This window comes from Phaseolus vulgaris, chromosome 7 (genome assembly GCF_051622355.1).
Source record: "Phaseolus vulgaris cultivar YP4 chromosome 7, ASM5162235v1, whole genome shotgun sequence".
NCBI classification, from domain to species: Eukaryota; Viridiplantae; Streptophyta; class Magnoliopsida; order Fabales; family Fabaceae; genus Phaseolus; species Phaseolus vulgaris.
Window position 1 is genome coordinate 5,421,451 of NC_143504.1, and position 24,486 is coordinate 5,445,936.

The following is a 24,486-nucleotide window of genomic DNA, read 5'->3' on the forward strand; positions in this document are numbered from 1 at the left end:
TCAAGCTTCATGCCATGTTATTTTGCACCATCAATGACTTTCCGGCATATGGTAACTTATCAGGTTATAGTGTTAAGGGTCATAAAGCATGTCCAATATGCGAAGAAGACATTGCTTCTCAACAATTGAAACATGGAAGGAAAACAATATATCTTCGGCATCGGAGGTTTCTTAGAAGTCATCATCCTTACCGGAGGTTGAAAAAAGCCTTTAATGGACACCAAGAGGGTAGTGGTCCACCAACTCCATTAACCGGTGTTGAGGTTTACGAAAAGGTAAATAACATAGACCACACCTTCGGTAAGTAAAAAAAAAAGTCATCTGTGACAAATATTTGGAAGAAGAAATCAATCTTCTTTGATCTTCCGTACTGGTCGAGGTTAGAAGTCAGACATTGTATAGATGTAATGCATGTTGAGAAGAATGCGTGTGATAGCTTAATTGGTACACTTCTTAACATTAACGGGAAGACGAAGGATGGTCTAAATGCTCGTTTAGATTTGATTGAGATGAACATACGCGGCGAGTTGGCACCCATAGAAATGGGTAAGCGTACATATTTGCCCCCAGCCTGTTACACAATGTCAAAAGATGAAAAGATTAGTTTTTGTCAATGTCTAAGGGTGTGAAAGTGCCACAAGGACATTCCTCAAATGTGAAGAGCCTAGTGTCAATGCAAGATTTGAAGTTAATTGGGTTGAAGTCTCATGATTGTCACATCTTGATGCAACAGTTGTTGCATGTAGCTATCTGTGGGATCTTACCAAAAAATGTTAGACATACCATAACCCGTTTGTGCTCATTCTTCTCTTCCATCTGTTGTAAAGTCATTGATCCCTCAAAACTAGATGAACTTCAAAATGAAATTGTTGTTATCTTGTGTGAATTGGAGATGTTTTTTCCTCCGTCTTTTTTTGACATCATGGTTCATCTAGTGGTGCATCTGGTAAGAGAGGTTAGATTGTGTGGACCAGTGTACTTAAGATGGATGTATCCTGTTGAGCGGTATATGAAAATTTTGAAAGGTTATGTGAAAAATCATTATCGTCCAGAGGCTTCAATGATTGAAAAGTACATAGCTGAAGAAAGTATTGAATTTTGTTCAGAGTACATGAAAAAAGCAAATCCAATAGGTGTTCTAGCTAATTCATGGCACCACAGGCGTTCTACAAGTAAATGTTTACGTGGTGTGAATATTGTAAGCAAATCTCGATCAGAAGTCTTGCAAGCACATTTGTACATATTGAATAACACAGATGAAGTTATACCTTACATAGAAGCTCATAAAACCATTGTGAAGGCAAATAACCCAAGACAAACAGAGAAATGGGTCTTGATGGAACATAATAGAACTTTCATGCCTTAGTTTAAAGACGAGGTGTTCAAGGATTCAACGGCATCGGAGACCTTGACCTGGTTGGCTGCTGGATTGAAGTTTGATGTCATCTCATGTACAACGTATGAAGTAAATAATTGTATATTTTACATGAAGTCCATGGATGAAAAGAGTACAGTTCAAAATTCTGGTGTTACTCTTGAAGCCGAATCAATGCAGTTTTCGACTTTGAAAGATACAAATCCAGTACTTGGATCAATGGCATACTATGGGTTTATAGAAGAGATATGGGAGGTTGACTACACTAAGTTTTCCATTCCAGTTTTCAAGTGTAAATGGGTTGACAATAAAAGTGGGGTTAAAATTGATGATTCAGGATTCACACTAGTGGACTTTCGAAAGATAGGGTATCGAGATGAGCCATTTATAATGGTTCAACAAGCATCTCAAGTTTTCTACGTGAAAGATCCTACGTCAGAACATTGGTATGTCGTTTTACACGGCAAAAAACAAGGGGAGGCCATAGATGATATTGAAAATGGTGACCCCCGTTCATTCACACCAATGATAATTAATAAAGATGACGATGTACTTGATGATGTACATGCAACCCGTAAAGACCACAGTGAAGGAATTTACATATGAACTTTCAACCCCCATGCAACCTGTAAATAAGCATTTTAGATTTAGATTTTTATGTATTATTTTTATAAGATTTTAATTCGATGCAGATTAACTAATGTTTGTTACCTAATTTTTTTAACAGAGACATGGATGACGATCAGACCCCACTCAGACCTCGATCCGGACGAGACAGCAGAGGACCTACTAGATTGAAGCGTCTCGCATTGAAACGTGCTGCTGGTGAGAAGACATGTGTTGACATTGACGTCAACACTGGAGTGGCTTTTGGTCCTAAAGCAGATGAGTTTATGAGCTATCTTGGAGTTGTTTCTCGTGAGAGGCTCTCCATTCTGATTAATTCATGGGATGAGGTGTCAGAGGTCGACCAGAACATGATCTGGGAGGATGTTCTGGTAAGCTTTACATTTTGACATAATGTTTTTTAATATTCATTGATTAATTTTAATTTGCTGATGTTATTTTGCAGGCAAACTTTGAAATTCCTGATGTGGAACCGCTTCGATCAAAGATTAAATCCAATATTGGGCTCAAATTTCGTACCTTTAAGTCAAGACTGACTTCGAGATACGTTTTTGGCGACCTTAAAGACGAAAATCCATGTTTAAAGTACAAACATATTGATGAAGAGACATGACGTCTTTTTAAAGAAAGCCGTCAAAATGAGGCTTGGATGGTAAGTGAAGTAACTTAACTTTTTTTGTTTGTTTATATAACATTAATAAGTTTATCTTATTTACTTCAGTTTGTTTATTTCAATTATGACAGGATCGTCGGAAGAAAGCTCAAGAGATAGCTTTGAAGAATGTTACCCCGCACGTTATGTCTCATTCGGGGTATCGAAAACTTGAGCAAGCACTGATGATGGAAAAGGAGCAATCTAAACAGGGGACGTTGTTTGAGAATGTGGAAACAGGGGTCACTTCTCCTCCATCACCACCTTTTCGCCATGTAAAATGGAAGAGGGCCCAAATTAAAAAGTCGGGTGCACCAAGTTCTGAGCAATCCGGGGTTATCATCGAAAAAATTGTAAGTTATTTTTGTTATTTTCATTTATTTTAAAGCATTAATTATATTAATGCTTTAAAATATGATTTTTGTGTACTCTTGCAGGATTCCTTAGAATCCGACGGTAAATTTGTTGCTGAAGGTCGTCACGATATCCTGGTTGAAGCAATTGGACGACCTGAGCACTGTGGTCGTGTTCGTGCAACTTGACAAGGGGTCGAAATTAAACTATATTTTGGAGTTTTAGAACGACAGTCATCTTCCTCTTCCAAAGAGAACGAAACTCAAATGAAGACTAAGATACGTGAAGAATTAATGGAGGAGATGAGAAAGGAGACTAATTTGATGTGGCTAGAGATGAAAAAGGAGAATGATCGAATGCGACAAGAGTTTCTATCGCACCAACTTTGTGCTAAGCCGATTGAACCCCTTGTTAGTCCCACTCCCAAGAGCACAAATGGGAGTTGTGCGGCTCCTCCAACATCAGGGGATGATATCAATGGGCAGACGAAGGATTGTGAGCTACTGGTAGTGGGCGACAAACTTCCTCGGGTGGTGGCCCTTGGAAAAGTCTATCAAGACGCCACCACCTTACATAACGTTCCTCTCTCCCCTGATGTGGCGAAGGTAACAGTTGAAAAAGTACGATTTCCTGATGCTCGTGTTCCACTACCTTCAGATGAGGTAACCACTATGGCCGATGCATTTCAGACATTCGTTGCCTGGCCCAGAGACCTCATTCGATTTATGCCCGAACCTCATGTAATAATTTCATTTCATTATATTATTTTTTATTTATATTTATATATTACATATAATTTAATACAAATGTTCTTTATCTTGTAGAAACCTTTTCGACCACCAAGTCCGGAGAAGAAGCGTGAGGTTCTAGTTGACGATCCTATAACTTCATTAGGTCTCATTGCTAGTCAGATTGGCAATGAACCTTTTCCAGTTCCGTGGGATGATACATTTTTTCAAATAAACACTGAACTGCCACTGATGATGTACAACACAGATTTATCAGAATTTATATCTGGGAATCAGGAGCTCAATATAAGTATAATTCAATTTTTTATGATGTAAGTATCTTTACCTATTATTCAATTTACTTTATGTTAAATTATTATTGATTATTCTTTAACTAAAAACTTGTAGGTTTTTGCATAGAGTTTGTATCACTGAGGGGAAGGAAAATGTGTATGGATTCTTAGATCTTGCATATACTAATCCCGTTGGACCAAAGTCATCTGAGACTCAAGCATACATCACTAACACCCTGGAAAAAGAGGGAAAACAAATTTATTCATGCCCTTATATTAATGAGTAAGTTTAATTATATGTCATCAATTATTACTATTTCATGTTTTAAATATTTACGAACTCTTTTCATGGATGATATAGGCATCATTGGCAGTTACTTGTCTTATCAATGGTTGATAAGACTGCTGTGTGGTTCTGTTCCCTACACAAGAAGATTCCCACAAAATTTAAGGATATCATTGATACATAAGTACATTATAAACTTAACTTTGTATATGTTACTAATTAACCATCTACTAACGAGGTTTTTTGTATTAACCAGTTCATGGCGTGGATATAACATCCTAAAAGGTTGATCCAGTTCAAATAATTTGAACTACATAAGAATAAAGGTTTGTAATTTTTTTCTTTCTCTATTATCATTGTTTATCAATATACTAACATATTACTTTTTATTGAATTATAGTGTAATAAACAACCAGGAAGCTGTGAGTGTGGCTATTACATTATGCAATGGATGATTACCATTATAAGACTAGGTGTTAAAACTGGTTGGAAAGAGGTAATAACATGATATGTTAAATCATTTTTATAATTCTTAAACATATATATATATATATATATATATATATATATCTAAAAACTAATTTATGTCAATGATGACTTTTTACGGCAAGTGCACCGCGTTTGTCAGAAGTAATAATTGTCCCTAAGGACGGATATCGATCCCACAAAGAACAGTGAATTATCGAGTAAAATATTCGCTAAATATAACAACAGAACAATAAAAAAGAGTTTGAAGTGATTATGTTGGCACTGATTAATAAGAAAACAAACAAAGAATTAGTTGCTTCAATTGGAAAAATTGGGATTAAGTTTCATCCCTCTCACTCTCATGTATTTTGATTAGCATGTTAATATTAAGTTCTTTAATTGAAATTGATGCCCGTATAAAAATCATTTATATCGATTCCTCGCATATAAAATCCTTAAGAATGTTCCCTAACTATCGATCCCTCGCATACTTATAAGAACAACTTAGAACGAAGCTCAGACGTTTAATAGCAATTAACATTTCAAGTCTATTCCTAGCACTCAAATATGTTAAGTATTGTTGTTTAGGTCCAAACCCTAAAAATACCTCCCGGTCAGATTTAAGATTCTCAATTTGTCACGGAGAATTAAAAGTAAAACAACAATACCAATAATCAATCAAGAACTGAATATTAATATATAAAATATCACCTCAATACATAAGAGTTTGAGCAGATTACTCCCAATCCCAAAGGGTAGAATTAGCCACGCATACTTCTATCACCTTCCATTCTCCCAATTGGGTTACAATTCACTCTATGGTGTTTTCCTCTCAATCTGGCACCCTGAGGTTGAGCCTCTAGCTCTCTATTTATCCTAGTTTTCTAGGGTTAGGTTGTTTATTGTGTCGCGCTAATGGGCTAAATGATAAAACATAAAAAGGCCCAATCTTTCTTTCTTTCTTTTTCTCTTTCATTCTGGGACCTTCTATCTTTATCTTTTTGGCTCAAATCATTCATCTTTAATCCAAATCTCCAATCTTCCTCAGAAATCTGCAATTAACACCAAATTTGGGAATAAAATACTCTTATTCAAATAAAGATCATAAAAAATGTAAAAAGGTATAAATTCATAAATTAGGGATTATTTTATATGTAAATTAGCAATAAATCCTCATAAGTGCCTATATTTTAATATGAAATATTACTGAAATTAGACACTTATCAGTCAACTATATTTTGCAATGCAGTTATTCACGGACGAAGCACCAATGAATTCAGAAGGCATTTCATATGTCAGAGATTCTTGGTCCACATATTTCATAAATTTTTATAACTCTACCATAGTTAATCAATAGTGTAGGTTTTATTATGTTTGATTACTATTGTAAATGTACATTTTGATTCTCTCAATTTATCTCTATATTTCTGTATTTTTCTGGCTGGGTTTGATCATTATGCAGGTTAATTTATATGGTTTAGGGACAATACGAATTGAACTTTAAAAAAAACACTATTTACAAATGCGGTTATTTACCAAAGCCGCATTTGTAAATCAAAAAGCAAGATTTACAAATGCGGCTTTGGTAAATAACCGCATTTGTAAATGTGATTTACGAATGCGGCTATTTACCAAAACCACATTCGTAAATCTAAAACCCCTAAAACCCCAGCTCATTCAGAAGAATATACAAATGCGACTATTTCAAATAACCGCATTCGTAAATCGCATTTACAAATGCGGCTCTATAGCCGCATTTGTATTTCTCTGATTTACGACTGCGTGCTGATCAAATACGACTCTATAGCCGCATTTGTAAATGTAAAATAGCCGTATTTGATTAGCATTTCTGCGCTAGTGGCTTCAGAAACTGATGCTAGGAAAACAATTCCTAACAACATTAACAAAGGAAACCATGTTCCCAATCAGTAGTATATGTAGCAATCGTTAAAAATTTTCACTAGCTTTGGGTGATGAGAATACGGAGTTATGTTACGGGTATTTATAGTTATACAACAGAAGACCTTCGTAATTAACTTGCATGCACATTTTGCTACGGGATAAATTGCTGGTAGACGTGTGTCCAATTGAAGCTGAAGAAAATACTGGATTTTGGGTTGGTTCGCATTGGCTTGAACTAATAAACAAGAGTCCCCATATATAAACAACCATAATCCACTTGCTCCACCATTCTCGCATTGAATAGATTTAGCATTTTGTTTTAGCGTAAATGAAAAAATTAGGGCTAAGAAATTGGGGCACCACTTCAACTAAGAAACATGCAACTTTTTTCTGACTTGTATTTTATTGTTACATGCTCATTATGCTAGATTTTTGGTGGTTTTTTTATGAGGGTCGGGCAATCCTTGAAGTGTTCCCTTTAATTTACTTCATTCTTTGTCAATAGAAAAAAACTTTTCTTCTTCACGTTTCTATTCCTCTTGTGGTGCTCTTCCCCTTCATTTTTGTTTGTTTTGTTTTTGTTCTTCTTCATTCTCCGGTGGGTTGCTGTAAGTGTTGTGCGCATTCTCTTTCATTCTTCTTCATGTTCTTGTCGTACTGCAAGTGTCGTCCTCTTTCACCTTCTTCTCAAGGTTTCTCCTCCATCTTCTCTTCCACTGTGGGTTTAGGAATTGGTGATCAAAGGTAATACATTTTATATTCATTTCTTTATTAAGTGAAACATTCATGGTTTGTGTTTTGTATTGGATGAGCCGTGTTATTTGCCATGTGTTGACCCTTGTATGAGCCAAAGTCTGTGTTTAAATATGATGTGGTCATAGTTGTCTGAGTTACTATTTGTTTTTTTTTTATGGAGCATGACTTGTTTTTGTGTGGAATATATTGGTAAAAGTATATATTTGCGTTTACTTAGTTTGTTTGTGTAACTATGTATGCTTTTTAAGTATTTTTTTATCCAAAAAAGACATTTTCCGAAGCTATTATGGTTGGAGTGGGGCATGATGTAGGGAAAAAGTGAGTTAAATAAGGTTTTTAGAGGCCAAGAGTGTAGGACAGTGTTAAGTAAGCACAAAATTCACTGAACTTAGAGGGTGTCAGTATGTGGTGACCCTAGTAAGAATATGTGGTGACCCATATTAGACTTCCTCCACAGACCCAAGGAAACTTTTTCTGGAACTGTCAAGTGAGTGTTTGTGTTGGTTCTAGAGGGCACGAGGTAGGGAGAAAATGGGTTAAAGGAGGTCTTTATAGGCCATGACAGTAGGCCAGTGTGAACTAACCACAAAATTCACTCAACTTTTAGAGTGACGGTATGTGGTGACCCTAGTTACACTTCTTGCACAGATCTAGGGAAACTTTTCATGGAAATGTCAAGTGAGTGTTCCTCTTGGTTGGAGGGGCATGGGGTGGGGAGAAAGTAGGTTAAATGAGTTCTTTAGAGCCCATGAGAGTAGGACAATGTAAAGTGAGCACAAAAATTCACTCAACTTAGAGATTGACAGTATGTGGTGACCCTAGTAGGAATATGTGGTGACTCACATTACACTTCCTACACAAACCTAGGGAAATTTTTTTCTAGAAATGGGAAGTGAGTGTTCGTGTTGGTTGGGGTGGGGCATGAGGTGGGGAGAAAGTGGTTTAAATGAGGTCTTTAGAGGCAATGAGTGTAGAGTAGTGTGAAGTGATCACAAAAATTCATTGAACTTTGAGGGTGACAGTATGTGGTGCCCTAGTAGGAATATGTGGTGACCCACATTACACTTCCTGCAGAGACCCAAAGAAACTTTTTCTGTCAAGTGAGTGTTCCTCTTGGTTAGGGACGAGCATGAGGTGGAGAGAAAGTGAGTTAAATGAGTTCTTTAGAGGCCATGAGAGTAGGACAAAGTGAAGTGAGCACAAAAATTCACTCAACTTAGAGAGTGACAATATGTGTTGACCCTAATAGGAATATGTGGTGACCTACATTACACTTCCTGCAGAGACCCAGGGAAACATTTTCTGAAAATGGGAAGTGAGTGTTTGTGTTGGATGGGGTGGGGGCATGAGGTGGGGAGAAAGTGGGTTATAAAAACCTTATTTAACTACCTTATTTGATGTCATGATATATAGGATATAGGACAACATAAACTAATAAGTTAAAAATCATATCTAGAAATCATGAATAAATAGTGAGAATGAAATCTAAAAAATTACAAATAAAAACAATAAAGCATGAAAATAAAAATTTCTCTATACGAAAGTCTTATTTAATATTACTATTTATAATCAAGTAAATTTCTTAAAATAAACGAGACTAAATATATATTAGTCACGAAGTCAAGAATAAAAGTTGTTTTGATAACCAAAATATAAATTTTAATCAGAAGACACTACAAGAAAATCATGAAATAGAAATCAATTTTTAGAAACCAAAATAATTAGTTACAATAATAATTAAATTAGAGATCATTTTAAAAACTAAAATAAAATTTGGTTTCTAAATTAGTTTCTATTATTATTAAATAGTTTCTAAATTGGTATCTAATTAGCAACCAAGGTTTTAACTACCAATTATTTAGTTTCTAAATTTAGTAGCAAAAACATAGGTTGCTAATTAGATACCAATTTAGAAACTATTTAATAATAATATAAACTAATTTAGAAACTAATATTTTTTTTAAAATGTTATCTAATTTAGTTATTATTGCAACTAATTATTTTGGTATCTAAAAAATTGGTTTCTATTTCATGATTTTAATGTTGTTATAAATTTTTTACATACCCAACCCCATTTACATTTATATATATTATTTAATCAAATTTCTGCTACATATTATTTATAAGAAATGTGAAAATCGTTATGAACTTTATTATTTGTTAAACGTTTTCATAACCGCATAAAATTTTATAAAGTCCCGTCTATCTTTAATGTAGTCTAACATTTTCATATTGAAATATATAATTTACTTAATTTTAGTGTTGGTAGAAAGCATAATGATTTATTCTTATTCTTCTTCATATAAATGTTTAATATACAATATAAACAAATTCTTTACCTTAAGAAGGATTTCCCATTTTATATTTTAAAAATATATTTATCAAATATTTTTCAACCACGTAAATCTCATAATAATAAGTTGTTTCAAAAGTAATAAAATTTAACTCCATAATTTTTTTATTCGACTGATCTTAAAGCAACACCCAGTGACACAACTAGCCATTTTTTTCTTTGAATAAAAAAATCCAATTATCATTGTATTTTTTTTATACAATGAAAATTTCACCAAACAATGATTTGTGGTATTTCTGAAGCAAGTCATGTTATGCAAAATTCTATAATTCCCATTTGACACTACGGAAGTAACTGAAGATCTGCTTTTACATGCGAGACACATCTTCTAAAGTAATTTTAATAATAGTTACTATATTCAAGATTTCATATATCAAATACTCAATATTACTTCTAAAAAATTAATTAGATATAATTAAAATATTACTTTTTTAATTTTAAGTTTAATTGTTGAATTTGTGACTATTGATTTATTATTCTACTATGTTTAAATTGTTTTATAGATAGTTTAAAGTAAATATAAGTAATGTAGTAGAGTGTTAGAGTGTTACCCTAAACCATAAACTATAAGATTTATGGTGGACTAATTTTCATATATTTCTTATTGCTTTTACCTTTTCTTGGTATGTAAGTCCGTAACTAGAATTACTGTGGGTTGCCATGGCACTCTGTGGTCTTTTGGTTCATGCATGGATGCTTGCGCAAGAAAAAGACAAAGAACAAAGAAAAAAGACAAAACAGAGAGACAAAACGCAATCACACAACCAACTCAAATTAGTCACTGGCTGATCAAGATCGCCGCGTCCATGTATGTCTAAATGCCATGCAAAGCAACACGTGCTTAACATGCACTTTAAATGGCTCACCCATCTCAACCCACACACAAACACATTGCCTTTTTCTTCATCATCACCACAACCACCTGTATATATTCATTCTCTTCCGCCACCTCAATTTCTTCACTTCAACACACGTCAACCTGCATATGCGTGTCATCCCATGCCCAAATCTCCATGCATGTTCCAACCACCTTCTCTCTTATATAATACCTATAAATACCTCTAATATCACTCACTTCTTTCATCATCCATCCATCCAGAGTACTACTACTCTACTACTATAATACCCCAACCCAACTCATATTCAATACTACTCTACTATGATGAGAGCAAGGGTTCCACTCCTGTTGCTGGGAATTCTTTTCCTGGCATCACTTTCTGCCTCATTTGCCACTTCACTCCGGGAGGAGGAAGAGAGCCAAGATAACCCCTTCTACTTCAACTCTGACAACTCCTGGAACACTCTATTCAAAAACCAATATGGTCACATTCGTGTCCTCCAGAGGTTCGACCAACAATCCAAACGACTTCAGAATCTTGAAGACTACCGTCTTGTGGAGTTCAGGTCCAAACCCGAAACCCTCCTTCTTCCTCAGCAGGCTGATGCTGAGTTACTCCTAGTTGTCCGTAGTGGTAAGTAATTGCTACTGGTATCACTTGTTTCTTCTTGCAGAAATAATGGTAATGAGTTTTTTATAATTTCAGGGAGCGCCATACTCGTCTTGGTGAAACCTGATGATCGCAGAGAGTACTTCTTCCTTACGAGCGATAACCCGATATTCTCTGATCACCAGAAAATCCCTGCAGGAACCATTTTCTATTTGGTTAACCCTGATCCCAAAGAGGATCTCAGAATAATCCAACTCGCCATGCCCGTTAACAACCCTCAGATTCATGTACTGCCTTTTGTAATACCGAACTAATTTTTTGTTATTTTAACTTGCAATTTCTCTCCAAATGTGATGATAAATGTTTGTCCTGTAGGAATTTTTCCTATCTAGCACAGAAGCCCAACAATCCTACTTGCAAGAGTTCAGCAAGCATATTCTAGAGGCCTCCTTCAATGTAAGAAAGAAAACAGCATCTAACTACATATTTGCGTTGCCATTTAGCTAGTACTTTGTCTAAATGTCACACTTGTTGAATTTGTTGAATGATATCATTATATATGTTTGCATGATTTTTATAGAGCAAATTCGAGGAGATCAACAGGGTTCTGTTTGAAGAGGAGGGACAGCAAGAGGGAGTGATTGTGAACATTGATTCTGAACAGATTAAGGAACTGAGCAAACATGCAAAATCTAGTTCAAGGAAATCCCTTTCCAAACAAGATAACACAATTGGAAACGAATTTGGAAACCTGACTGAGAGGACCGATAACTCCTTGAATGTGTTAATCAGTTCTATAGAGATGGAAGAGGTAAATACAAAGAAAAACCATATAGACAAACTCAGCAATTGAGTTCTATTATTCACTGTCGTCTTGGTTAGAAAATCTTAGTATTGAGACTATAATTAAATAATGGTTTTTTTTGTTAACAAATTTAGGGAGCTCTTTTTGTGCCACACTACTATTCTAAGGCCATTGTTATACTAGTGGTTAATGAAGGAGAAGCACATGTTGAACTTGTTGGCCCAAAAGGAAATAAGGAAACCTTGGAATATGAGAGCTACAGAGCTGAGCTTTCTAAAGACGATGTATTTGTAATCCCAGCAGCATATCCAGTTGCCATCAAGGCTACCTCCAACGTGAATTTCACTGGTTTCGGTATCAATGCTAATAACAACAATAGGAACCTCCTTGCAGGTATATATATTTATTATATATGACCATGAATTTGAATATAGGGTTGTTGATGGAATTTTTTATTTATAATTGGTAATGCGTGATTGTGATTGTAAATATGAAGGTAAGACGGACAATGTCATAAGCAGCATCGGTAGAGCTCTGGACGGTAAAGACGTGTTGGGGCTTACGTTCTCTGGGTCTGGTGACGAAGTTATGAAGCTGATCAACAAACAGAGTGGATCGTACTTTGTGGATGCACACCATCACCAACAGGAACAGCAAAAGGGAAGAAAGGGTGCATTTGTGTACTGAATAAGTATGAACTAAAATGCATGTAGGTGTAAGAGCTCATGGAGAGCATGGAATATTGTATCCGACCATGTAACAGTATAATAACTGAGCTCCATCTCACTTCTTCTATGAATAAACAAAGGATGTTATGATATATTAACACTCTATCTATGCACCTTATTGTTCTATGATAAATTTCCTCTTATTATTATAAATCATCTGAATCGTGACGGCTTATGGAATGCTTCAAATAGTACAAAAACAAATGTGTACTATAAGACTTTCTAAACAATTCTAACTTTAGCATTGTGAACGAGACATAAGTGTTAAGAAGACATAACAATTATAATGGAAGAAGTTTGTCTCCATTTATATATTATATATTACCCACTTATGTATTATATTAGGATGTTAAGGAGACATAACAATTATAAAGAGAGAAGTTTGTATCCATTTATATATTATACTTATCCACTTATTTAATGTCTTTATAAGGTTTGATCCATGATATTTCTAATATTTTAGTTGATATGTATATGAAAAGGTACTATTTGAACTCTCTTACTCTGTATAAAGGTTGGATCATCCTTAAAGTGGGTCTATTTAATTTTATTGCTTCTTACAGATAAAAAAAAAAATTATGAGTTGGTTTGATAAAATATTGAAGGATTTAAAATAATAATAAATAACATATAATATATGTATATAAATTTATTATAATATAACATTTATCTATAAAAAAGTAAATATTGTCATAAATCTATACAATCGTTTAGCCTTGCTGGAACGAATCTCAATTATTTAAACGAGAGTAAACATATTTGACTTTTTGGTTATTTAACAAATTATTATTTAACACTATATGAAATTTTTTTTTTTTTATCAGCAAAGAATAAAATTAAATTAAGAAGGACAATGGTGTCCCAATCCTTATACAACCAACTTCCACAAGAAAGTCAAGTCAGAGACAACAAAAAAACAAGCAAAGGAAATTTTTTAATTTGAGTTGTCTTGTTTGCTGCATAATTTATGCAGTAAAACACTACACATAACCCTTTTAGCAGTAGAGCAATGGTTGACCGTGTGCTTAGCTTCTTTTATTTTATTTTTTTATCAGCAAAGAATAAATAAAATAAAATGAGACACTTCAGGGATGTTTCAACCCTTATACAAAACCCCAAAAACAAGTTTCCTAGCACCCTACCAACTAAGGATCCAACAACATTGCACTACAGATGAAGATAAAATTCCAGTACAAGATATAGAAACCCAGCAAGCACAGTTATATCAACCCACCAAAGAGGTCACACTTTCAAACAAGGACATACATCCAATCACCTAATGAGGTCTTTGCCATCAGGCTGGAGTACCATAACCAAATGTCAAACTCGACAAACCAATACAAGACTCAACATCCAACAACTAAGCCATATCTTTGTAGCAGGCTGAATTGTACCAAATAACCAAGTGCTAACATCAACAAACAGATCCTACGAGGAGGGTACATAACCCAGAGAAGACCTGCAAAAAACACATAACAGCTTCCCAATCTAGACACAACAGTAACAAAAAACGCCACATATCTGTTTGCTACAGCTCAAACACCATAAAGAGTCCAACACCAAACCGATAAGCATACATAAAAAACACTTCCTTTACCGCAGTCCAGAACAGCAACTTCAGTCCGACCCTGCCAAATAGAGGTGACCAAGACAATCTGCACAAACACACAATACCTTCGAAACCTGGATAAGACTACACAAGAAACACCAAATATTAATCTTTAAAATACCTCATCTAACATTGATGTTCCAAACACCAGTCTGAGTAGGAAAAATTGACCACACTTTCCATTGTCGTGATCCAAGACCAAGTTTTCCTTTGTGTCAAGGAGAAAACCTCCACTAGGTCTACGCGCCCGTTCCTAATTCCTATGGTTCCAAATTTCACTTACTATGCCTACCAAAATACCCCCCCCTCCAACACCTACCAATAACATGTTTCACACCTATAGGCTTAAACATCTTAAAGTGCAATTGAGCATCACCATGTAGGACCGAAGAATACCCCAACCACTTGAGACACATTCCCCAAATTCTCCAAGAGACCCTACACTCAAAAAATAGATGCCTTACCGTCTCTTCCTCCACACCACATAAGGGACATCGAGCACACACCATAAGTATGCCACGTCTAAAGAGATTGTCCTTAGTAGCTATCACATTACATAACATCCTCCAAGCCGTAACTTGTGACGATGGTAAAATCTTTAACTTCCAGAACTCCACAAATGGGTCCCCAACCACTATAGACTCCTCCCCCAAGAGAATATTATAGGCAACCTTCACACAAAAATTTGTCCAACCTGTATCCCCCAAAGCCATTTATCAGTCGTACTTTCACCTTCTCTTGTTAACCTCTTGTTCTCCAATTCCTGCAATAAAAGATCAGCCAGACTAGATTCCCACACCAAAAGATTTCTTCTCCAGCTCAACTTCCACAACCAATTATTATTATTCCAAGTCCCAACTTGTGATGACCAGTATCCAAAGATAACGAGAAAAGTCTAGGGAATTTATGTTTTAAAGAAACATTGTCCACCCATTTATCCTCCCAGAACCTAATTTCTTTTCCATCCCCTATTTCCCACCAACCTCTGTCTTCAAATTCATTATCCCACTCCTCTAAATTCCAATTTTTTCTAATGTCCCTCCACCATAGCGATTCCCTACTTATTTGAATTTGGGATCTTAGCCCCCTCCACCCACCATACTTAGAATCTAGAATATCCTTCCAAACACCTCCCTTTTCAGATTTAAGTCTCCAGATCCATTTCCCGAATAGGACCAAGTTAAATTTTCTAATATCAATAACCCCTAACCCTCCTTTGTCTTTCGACTCACACACCTTATCCCACGCTACCCAAGCAATTTTCCTATTCTCTGAGCCCCAATACCACAAAAACCTCTTTGGTATCATTTTCACTTCCTTCACCACATTATCCGACATACGAAATAAGGATACATAAAATAATGGTAAAGAAGTAAGCATTGATTTAATAAGACATAGTATGCCAGCCATAGAGAGGGATTTTCCTTTCCAAGAGCTCAACCTACTTCGTAGCTTAATGAGCACCCCTTCCCAAAAAGCACCCCTCTTATGATTCCCGCCAACCGTTACCCCAAATAACTAAATGGGCCCTTCATAATATCACATTTAAGAATAGAGGCAAAAACCAATGTCTGATTAGAGTTCACACCCACTCCCCCAACCTTACTCTTGGAATAATTAACCTTAAGACGAGAGGCAAGTTCAAAACACTTCAGAATTACTTTTAAAGTCCAAATACTTTGAATTGAGGCTTTACAGAAAAATAAAGTATCATTTGCATATTGCAGCATACTCACCTTTACTCGCCCTTCCCCGACCTCAATACCCTCTACTAACCTTCTTTCTTCTGCCTGCCTAATTACCCCTGCTAGTCCTTCAGCCACAATAAGAAACAGGAATGGTGCTAATGGGCCCTTGTCTTAAGCCCTTCATTGGTTTAAACTCAGTTGTTGGACTTCCGTTTACCAACACCGATATCGTAGAAGATTCTAAGCAGTTTTTTATCCATTCGATCCACTTTCTACAAAATCTCAATCTTCCTAGCATATAATAAATAAACTCCCAACTTACTGAGTCATAAGCCTTTTCGTAGTCCACCTTAAACACCACACATTCTTTCTTTTTCCTCTTTACCTCCTCAAGGATCTCATTAGCTACTAACACATTATCCAACAAACCCCATCCTTCCAGAAAAGTAGACTGCCTAGGGTCAATGACTTTGTCTAACACTCTTTTCAACCTTGAGGAGAGAATTTTAGATACAATTTTATACACACATCCCACTGATAAGTGTCTAATTTCAGTAATATTTCATATTAAAATATAGGCACTTATGAGGATTTATTGCTAATTTACATATAAAATAATCCCTAATTTATGAATTTATACCTTTTTACATTTTTTATGATCTTTATTTGAATAAGAGTATTTTATTCCCAAATTTGGTGTTAATTGCAAATTTCTAAGGAAGATTGGAGATTTGGATTAAAGATGAATTATTTGAGCTAAAAAGATAAAGATAGAAGGTCCCAGAATGGAAAAAGATGCAAAGAAAGATTGAGCCTTTTTTATGTTTTATCATTTAGCCCATTAGCGCGACACAATAAACAACCTAACCCTAGAAATCTAGGATAAATAGAGAGCTAGAGGCTCAACCTCAGGGTGCCAGATTGAGAGGAAAACACCATAGAGTGAATTGTAACCCAATTGGGAGAATGGAAGGTGATAGAAGTATGCGTGGCTAATTCTACCCTTTGGGATTGGGAGTAATCTGCTCAAACTCTTATGTATTGAGGTGATATTTTATATATTAATATTCAGTTCTTGATTGATTATTGGTATTGTTGTTTTACTTTTAATTTTCTGTGACAAATTGAGAATCTTAAATCTGATCGGGAGGTATTTTTAGGGTTCAGACCTAAACAACAATACTTAACATATTTGAGTGCTAGGAATAGACTTGAAATGTTAATTGCTATTAAACGTCTGACCTTCGTTCTAAGTTGTTCTTATAATTATGCGAGGGATCGATAGTTAGGGGACATTCTTAAGGATTTTATATGCGAGGAATCGATATAAATGATTTTTATACGGGCATCAATTTCAATCAAAGAACTTAATATTAAAATGCTAATCAAAATACATGAGAGTAAGAGAGATGAAACATAATTCCTAATTCCTATGGTTCCAAATTTCACTTACTATGCCTACCAAAATACCCCCCCCCCCCCAATAACATGTTTCACACCTATAGGCTTAAACATCTTAAAGTGCAATTGAGCATCACCATGTAGGACCGAAGAATACCCCAACCACTTGAGACACATTTCCCAAATTCTCCAAGAGACCCTACACTCAAAAAACACGGTAAAGACGTGTTGGGGCTTACGTTCTCTGGGTCTGGTGACGAAGTTATGAAGCTGATGATCAAGCAGAGTGGATCGTACTTTGTGGATGCACACCATCACCAACAGGAACAGCAAAAGGGAAGAAAGGGTGCATTTGTGTACTGAATATGTATGAATTAAAATGCATGTATGGTGTAAGAGCTCATGGAGAGCATGGAAATATGTATCGGACCATGTAACACTATAATAACTGAGCTCCATCTCACTTCTTCTATGAATAAACAAAGGATGTTATGATATATTAACACTCTATCTATGCACCTTACATAGTAATACATTAATATTTAATACTTTTTATTTTAACTTTTTAATTTAAAATATTATTATATTATTATGAAGAGGTGAGAAGATGTTATGATATATTAACACTATATGCACCTTACATAGTAATACATTAATATTTAATACTTTTTATTTTAACTTTTCAATTTAAAATATTATTATATTATTATAAATAGGTGAGAAGTGTATGTTGTCAAGAAAAAGTTTTCTATAAACAAATCGAGCATATAAATGATAAATGATTCTTGTGTTTTATGTGTTGGCATGCTTGTATTTTATGTGTTGACTTTCTGTGTTGACTTTCTGTGTGAAGGTGCTAATTTGATATGGTTAGCTGATGGAACAAAATATAAAGGAAGCTAATTTGATATGGTTAGCTGATAGTAATAAAATATCAAAATAAATTTCTTCTTACTTTAATAAATTATATGAATTGTGACGGATTATATGGAATGTAGCAAATAGGACAAAATCTTTAATAAATTATATGAATTGTGACGGATTATGGAATGGAATGTAGCAAATAGGATAAAAACAAATGTGTCTAAGAACCAAGAGATCCTAACCATGTGTAGGCTTAGGCCGAAAACAAACCTAAACCCCTAAACTTTGATGTATTACAAAAGGTAAACTTTGATGTATTACACAAGGAAAATGATTATTTGACACCCATTGTTGCATCTTACACCTTACTAAATATTAATATTTTAATTATTTTTAATTTTAAAAATTATTTTAACATTTTACATTTTATTTATATTTTTATTAAAAACATTTGTTTTATTTGTTTTATTTTTTTTAGAAAAATGATAGGCTGACAATTCTTGAAGTTGTATACAACCCTTGATGTGATGGGTTTAGAAATAAATATATAAAATAAAGGGTAAATTTGTAATTAAATGATATAAAAAAATATTAAAATAATAGTATTGAGAGTTGTAATGTGGTTGTATAAAAATTTGGGATTGTCCATATATCATTGTCATTTTCTTTATTATATATATTAATATTTTGTTATGGATGTAAAGTGGAGCCATGTTTGAAAATATCATTACCATTACAAAATATTGTACAACTAGGTGTAAAAAAAGCTAGAAGTGCAAACATAACGAAACAGAAGACTATCACTTTGAAAAGCGTGCCTGCTAAGACCGTAGTTTTGCTGCATATAGAAAACCATCACAACTCAACATGTACTCACAAAACTACTTAAACTGCTGCATGGGCATCTTCGTGACTTGCACCCAACCATAGTCCAACACCTACAGCATGCTACAGCTTACCTCACCCAAAAGACCAACATTCACACAAACCTGCACTCTACGAATTTGAACAAGAAAACTGGTGGATTTCACAGCAAGACTGGGAGGCATCTGAATACGTCCCACATCTGTCACCACCAGCAGACTCGTGCCTTCCTTCAGACAACAACAACAGCTAACCAGAAAGGAGCTGCAAGACATTGCAATCTTCACGACCAAAGAATCCTTTAGGACAATCCATCTACCTCTATAATCTTCATTAACATTGCACCTGCTCCTCTTAACTACAAACAGACGTTATGCAGAAAGATATTATGCAGTAAAAACTGCACAAATACCAGCAACTTTGCACCATACTCTCGTGTCAGCCAAATCCATCTTCATCAAGCCTACTCCTTATACCATCTTGTACCCTTGCACCTCCTTTAGCCTGAGGTTTCCCACCAAACCACTTACCAGATATAAGATTCCAACCCTGCATAAATTGCATTTTTACCGTGACAGTAGCAACATAAAAACCGAAGCTCCCACCTAATATTTTAGCTGGTAATTGGTGCATTCCGTGACATTGCATGATACCTTGGAGTTGCAATCCCCATACTAGGCTCACACATCTAAACAGAAAACTAAACAAATACTACTTTTGTACCTAAATCAGAAGCAGCATGATCCTTTGCACCTCCATCATCACATTTGAGAGTACCACCATCTTACTCCATGTACCCAAAGACACAACACCCCCAAGGATGGAAGGGGATCTGCTCCTGCCTGATATAAAGAATTTATTTTTTCCGCGTCAACTACTCCCTGATTAAAAACAACACAATTTCTTTGGTCCATATACAGCCGCCCAAATTCCTTTTCAGATCAGATTTTGTTTGGCATTCACATGCATTAAGTGAAAACTTTCAAAGTAACAAATCAAGTCTTTATGTTATACAAACAAAATGTCTATCCATCTGAAGCATAGGGACCACACTCTGTGAGCAACAATGCATTCAAGAAACAGATGTTGGACTGATACACCACACCTTGGCATAGTGCACATGTGGAGTTAGTAATCATCACCCCTCTCCTAATCAGCCTCAGTCTTGTTTGGGATTTTATCAAGCAGAACCCTCCATTCAGTAACCATCACATAGAGCATTGCCTTAATCTTCCAGAATATCTTAAAACATCCAAGGACGTACTCAGTCATGTGGTTGGACAGGCACCCATAAGCCGCTTTCACAGTAAAGACCCCTACTTCGTCACCCCCCACACCTGTACGTCGTTTGTCTCCCTAATCAAGTTGACCAGTGAGATACATGTTGTCAATTCTTGTACTTAACTAGACTCCCATACCAACAATTCACGTGTCCATCTCAACCTCCATTGCCATACAGATTCTTGCCATCCACCTATATCTCCCACCTTCTTCCCTTGATCCAAAGATATTGAAAACAGTCTCAAAAACAAAGTTTTAAGGTTGACATGACCTACCCAAGAAATTAATTAGAGCAATACGAACTAACTAAGAAACCAAATTTTAAGATAAGGAAGACTCTCAATCATGCGTTCAAGTACAACCTTTCACAAAAACTAGTTTTTCCAAGATATTAGACAATAAAAACAACTGCTATAGAGAATTAAAAATAGAAACTTTTATTGATCAAAACCTCAGAACTCAATGGGGAATCACAAAGGAATCAACCAAAAGGTTTTAGCTTTCCATGCGGAGGCAAAAGAATTACAAATAAGAAAAGAAACTAAGAAAACCCTATGAAGCTCTCCTTTGATGCTTGTGTCTTTTATAGGCTTTTCTGCTCCAAGGATCTTGGGAAAATATTGCAGTTTAGATTTTGTAAACAATTTCCACTTTCCATAATTCTTTTTATTTTGCAGAAGATTTGCTTCCAATTTTGTTTCTGAGATCTTGTAGCTTTTTCTCTTTCTTCTCCTCAGAATTTATTTTCTGTTTTGATTCAAAGAAACAACTTGGACTTTTGCATATTTGGCCCATTCACAAAGGTAGATGCTTCAAATCATTTACCCTAAAAACACAAAATTAACAATAATAATATATAAGGCCCAAATAAACCCAATTATAAGAATATTAATTAAAACAATGGATTTATTTATTATTATAGTCCAATAATCTATGATTAAGGCTATTGAGTGTGAATAAATATATGCTCATCAGTCTTCCCAAAATCTGGCTTTGTCCCCTTCCCCTATTTTCCACCCTATAGCCTTTTGGAACCACCCAGTGCTAACTCCCTCACCACAGGCTTTAGATAAATCTCTCCACCACCAGGATTTTTCTTTTAGATGTAGATGATTATGACCTGATTCCATACTATATTTAGAGATCAGTATTTCTTTCCACTTCCCTCTTTCTTCAGACAACAACCTCCATTTCCATTTGGTTAGAAGAGCCACATTGAACTTTCTAATGTCTTTAATTCCCAACCTTTCCTCCTTCTCGGGGTAGCACATTTTCTCTCAACTTACCCATGACATTGATTTATTTGCTTTCCCCCCATCCCCACAGAAATCTCCTTTGGATGTTGATGATGCTTTTGCAAATCGATTCCGGTATTTTAAAGGACATATAAAAAAGAGGCAATGCAATAAAGACAGACTTTATGAGGCAAATCCTATTTGCCATTAACAGAAATCTTCCCTTCCATGCACTAAGCCTTTTACTGATTTTGTTCAAAATTGATTCCCAAAATATTTTCGTTCTATGGTTTTCGCCTACTTCCAACCCCAGGTACTTGAAGAGTACTTTCATTTGAGTACAATTTAAGTATTTGACATAACATGCAAGAGCGTTCCTTTCAAAATTTAAGCTTGTCAACTTAAATTTCTAAAAATTAATTTTCAACCCGAACGCTATAGCACCTTAGGATAACTTTAATTGTAACCACATTGTCATGATTAGTGTCGCATAGAAAAAGAGTATCATCAACAAATTGTAGCACACACGTCTCTATTTCTAGCTTCCCAACCTCACACCTTGAAGAATTTTTGCTTTTAGAGCTTGTTTCACTAATCCAGCTAAACCTTCAGCTACTATAAGAAAGAGGAACATAGTCAACGGGTCACCTTGCCTTAAACCACGCATAGGTTTAAATTATTCGGTAGGACTACCGTTCACCAGGACTAAGACTGATGCAGATTCCAAACAACCTTTGATCCACTGAATCCATCTACTGAACCCCATATTCAGCATCATATGAACTAAGAAATCCTATCTTATCGAGTCATGATATTGTTGAAGATGGCCCAACAGATACGCCTTCTCATTATCCACCTTCAAGCATAACCCACTCCTCCTACACCTTTTGAGCTCTTCTACAACTTCATTGGCCACTAGAACACTATCTAGCATCTCTTTCTCCTTTAGGAACACTGACTGATTCTCATCAATGACTGAGGGCAAGACATTCTTAATTCTACAAGATAAAACCTTTGCTATAATCTTATATAAGGCTCCTACTAATGAGATAGGTCTATATCGATCCAACTGCGATGGGTCGTTCACTTTAGGTACTAGAGCTATAAATGAAGCATTGCACCTTTAGGAATAGAACCCGATTCATGGAAAAGATGAATAACTACTACAACATATTGCTTAAGAGTGCTTAAATTATTCTTGATGAAGTTAAAGTTAAACCCATCTGACTCAGGGCTCTTTGATCCTTCACACTACCAAACCGCTTCCTTTACTTCTTCCCCAGTAAAGTTGGAGATCAGGTTATGGTTGTCGTCCACGGATAGAGATTTAAACTCCACATTTCCAAGTCTAACCCCCAGATCATGTGTGCCCATAAATCTAGCTTCGAACAAAGCCTTCGCTTCCCTACGAACAATATCTGGTTCCTCACACCATTGACCCCCCACTTCAACTCCTTTAACTTCATTCCTTAAGTCTTCTCCATCTAATCACAGAGTGGTAATGTTTTAGCTCTTGCCTTTTGCATGAATAAAGAGTCTAACTTTTTGTTGATTATCCTCAATTGACTAATAAGATCCATTCTCTTCAACCTGTCCCCTCCCGAGAGCTTGCTACAGTCATCTCGGATATCCAATTCCTCAATGCCCCTTAGAATATTCTTCTTTTTTGTGTCCAAAAAGCCCATACACATCACGGTTCCATGCCTTAAGGTTCGCCTTGAGGATTTTAAACTTTCCTTTGATGGTCGTCAACCCATTCCCACTCGCTGCATAAGAATTCTATTTATCTTTAAACAAGTTTTTGAACTCACTCTCCCAATTCCACCCATTAATGGTCCTGAACGGCCTTGGCTCCCAATCCTTAATCATAGACTTCACCACTAGTGCATAATGATCTGAAATCACTATAGGTTGGACATATTGTTTGCACATTGGCCACACGTGTAACCATTCTTCAGTGACAAGAACCGTCTGCTCTTCACTGACCCATTTGACTTAAACCACGTAAACTTCTTAGTAAGAATTGGTAAGTCCAACAAAAAGTTCCTTTCGATAAAGAGATTAAATCTTTTGGTTTCACTCGTATTGGTCCCCTTTCATAGATACCTTTCCTTTCATTTGCACTTCTAACGACATTAAAATCCCCACAAAAACACCACATCATATTTTGGTGGCCAACTTTGATGGATGATAATTCCTCACATAATGCAACTTTTTCACTCAAGATACACAGAGCATACACATTGACAACTACGCACTTCATTTTAGCTTTAAGATGGTGACCAAAAATAGCCACGAAGCCTTTCCCCGTCAGGTGACTATCACAGCAGAAAACGTCTTTGTACCACATAGTGAGCATGATGTTAGCACCATTTACACCTTCATTAGGCACCCACCCAACATTACTATCCCCTATAGAGAGAAACACTTGGCGTCAGAACATGTGACCGTTTTTGTTTCTTGAAAGCACATCACCTCCACTCCCACACTTACAACAAGATGTCTAATGTATCTTGATTTTGTGACCCCTCCAAGACCTCTAATATTTAAGCTTCTGACAATCATAAAAAACCACTTTTGTTATCCTCCTCGTGCCTCTTCAATACATCAAAATCTCTTTCTTCCAAATGTTTTAACTCTTCAAGAATCTCTTCCTCCTCTCCGTCGCACGTAACCCCATTTGTTTGCCAATATCCCAAAGTCTAATTGAATCAGCTCCATTCTCAGGATTCCTAAATGTAGCGAACTACAAACTTAGAATTGGACTTC

The 24,486-nt window shown here is 35.6% G+C and overlaps 1 protein-coding gene across 1 annotated transcript; it reads left to right on the forward strand.

The window, feature by feature from the left end:
- The first annotated feature begins 10,876 nt into the window (after positions 1–10,876).
- On the forward strand, positions 10,877–12,867 carry LOC137827796 (phaseolin, beta-type). Its single transcript, XM_068634117.2, has 6 exons — positions 10,877–11,266; positions 11,339–11,529; positions 11,618–11,698; positions 11,823–12,053; positions 12,182–12,440; positions 12,544–12,867. The coding sequence occupies exons 1-6, from the start codon at positions 10,954–10,956 to the stop codon at positions 12,732–12,734; spliced, it is 1,266 nt and encodes a 421-aa protein (XP_068490218.1). The 5' UTR covers positions 10,877–10,953; the 3' UTR covers positions 12,735–12,867.
- Positions 12,868–24,486: the final 11,619 nt, after the last annotated feature.

Excerpts from the sequence above, each read along its gene's own strand:
- LOC137827796 (XM_068634117.2), top strand. The coding sequence starts at position 10,954 with ATGATGAGAGCAAGGGTTCCACTCCTGTTGCTGGGAATTCTTTTCCTG. Across the intron at positions 12,054-12,181 it reads GTTCTATAGAGATGGAAGAG|GGAGCTCTTTTTGTGCCACA; the intron begins GTAAATACAAAG and ends TAACAAATTTAG. Across the intron at positions 12,441-12,543 it reads CAATAGGAACCTCCTTGCAG|GTAAGACGGACAATGTCATA; the intron begins GTATATATATTT and ends GTAAATATGAAG.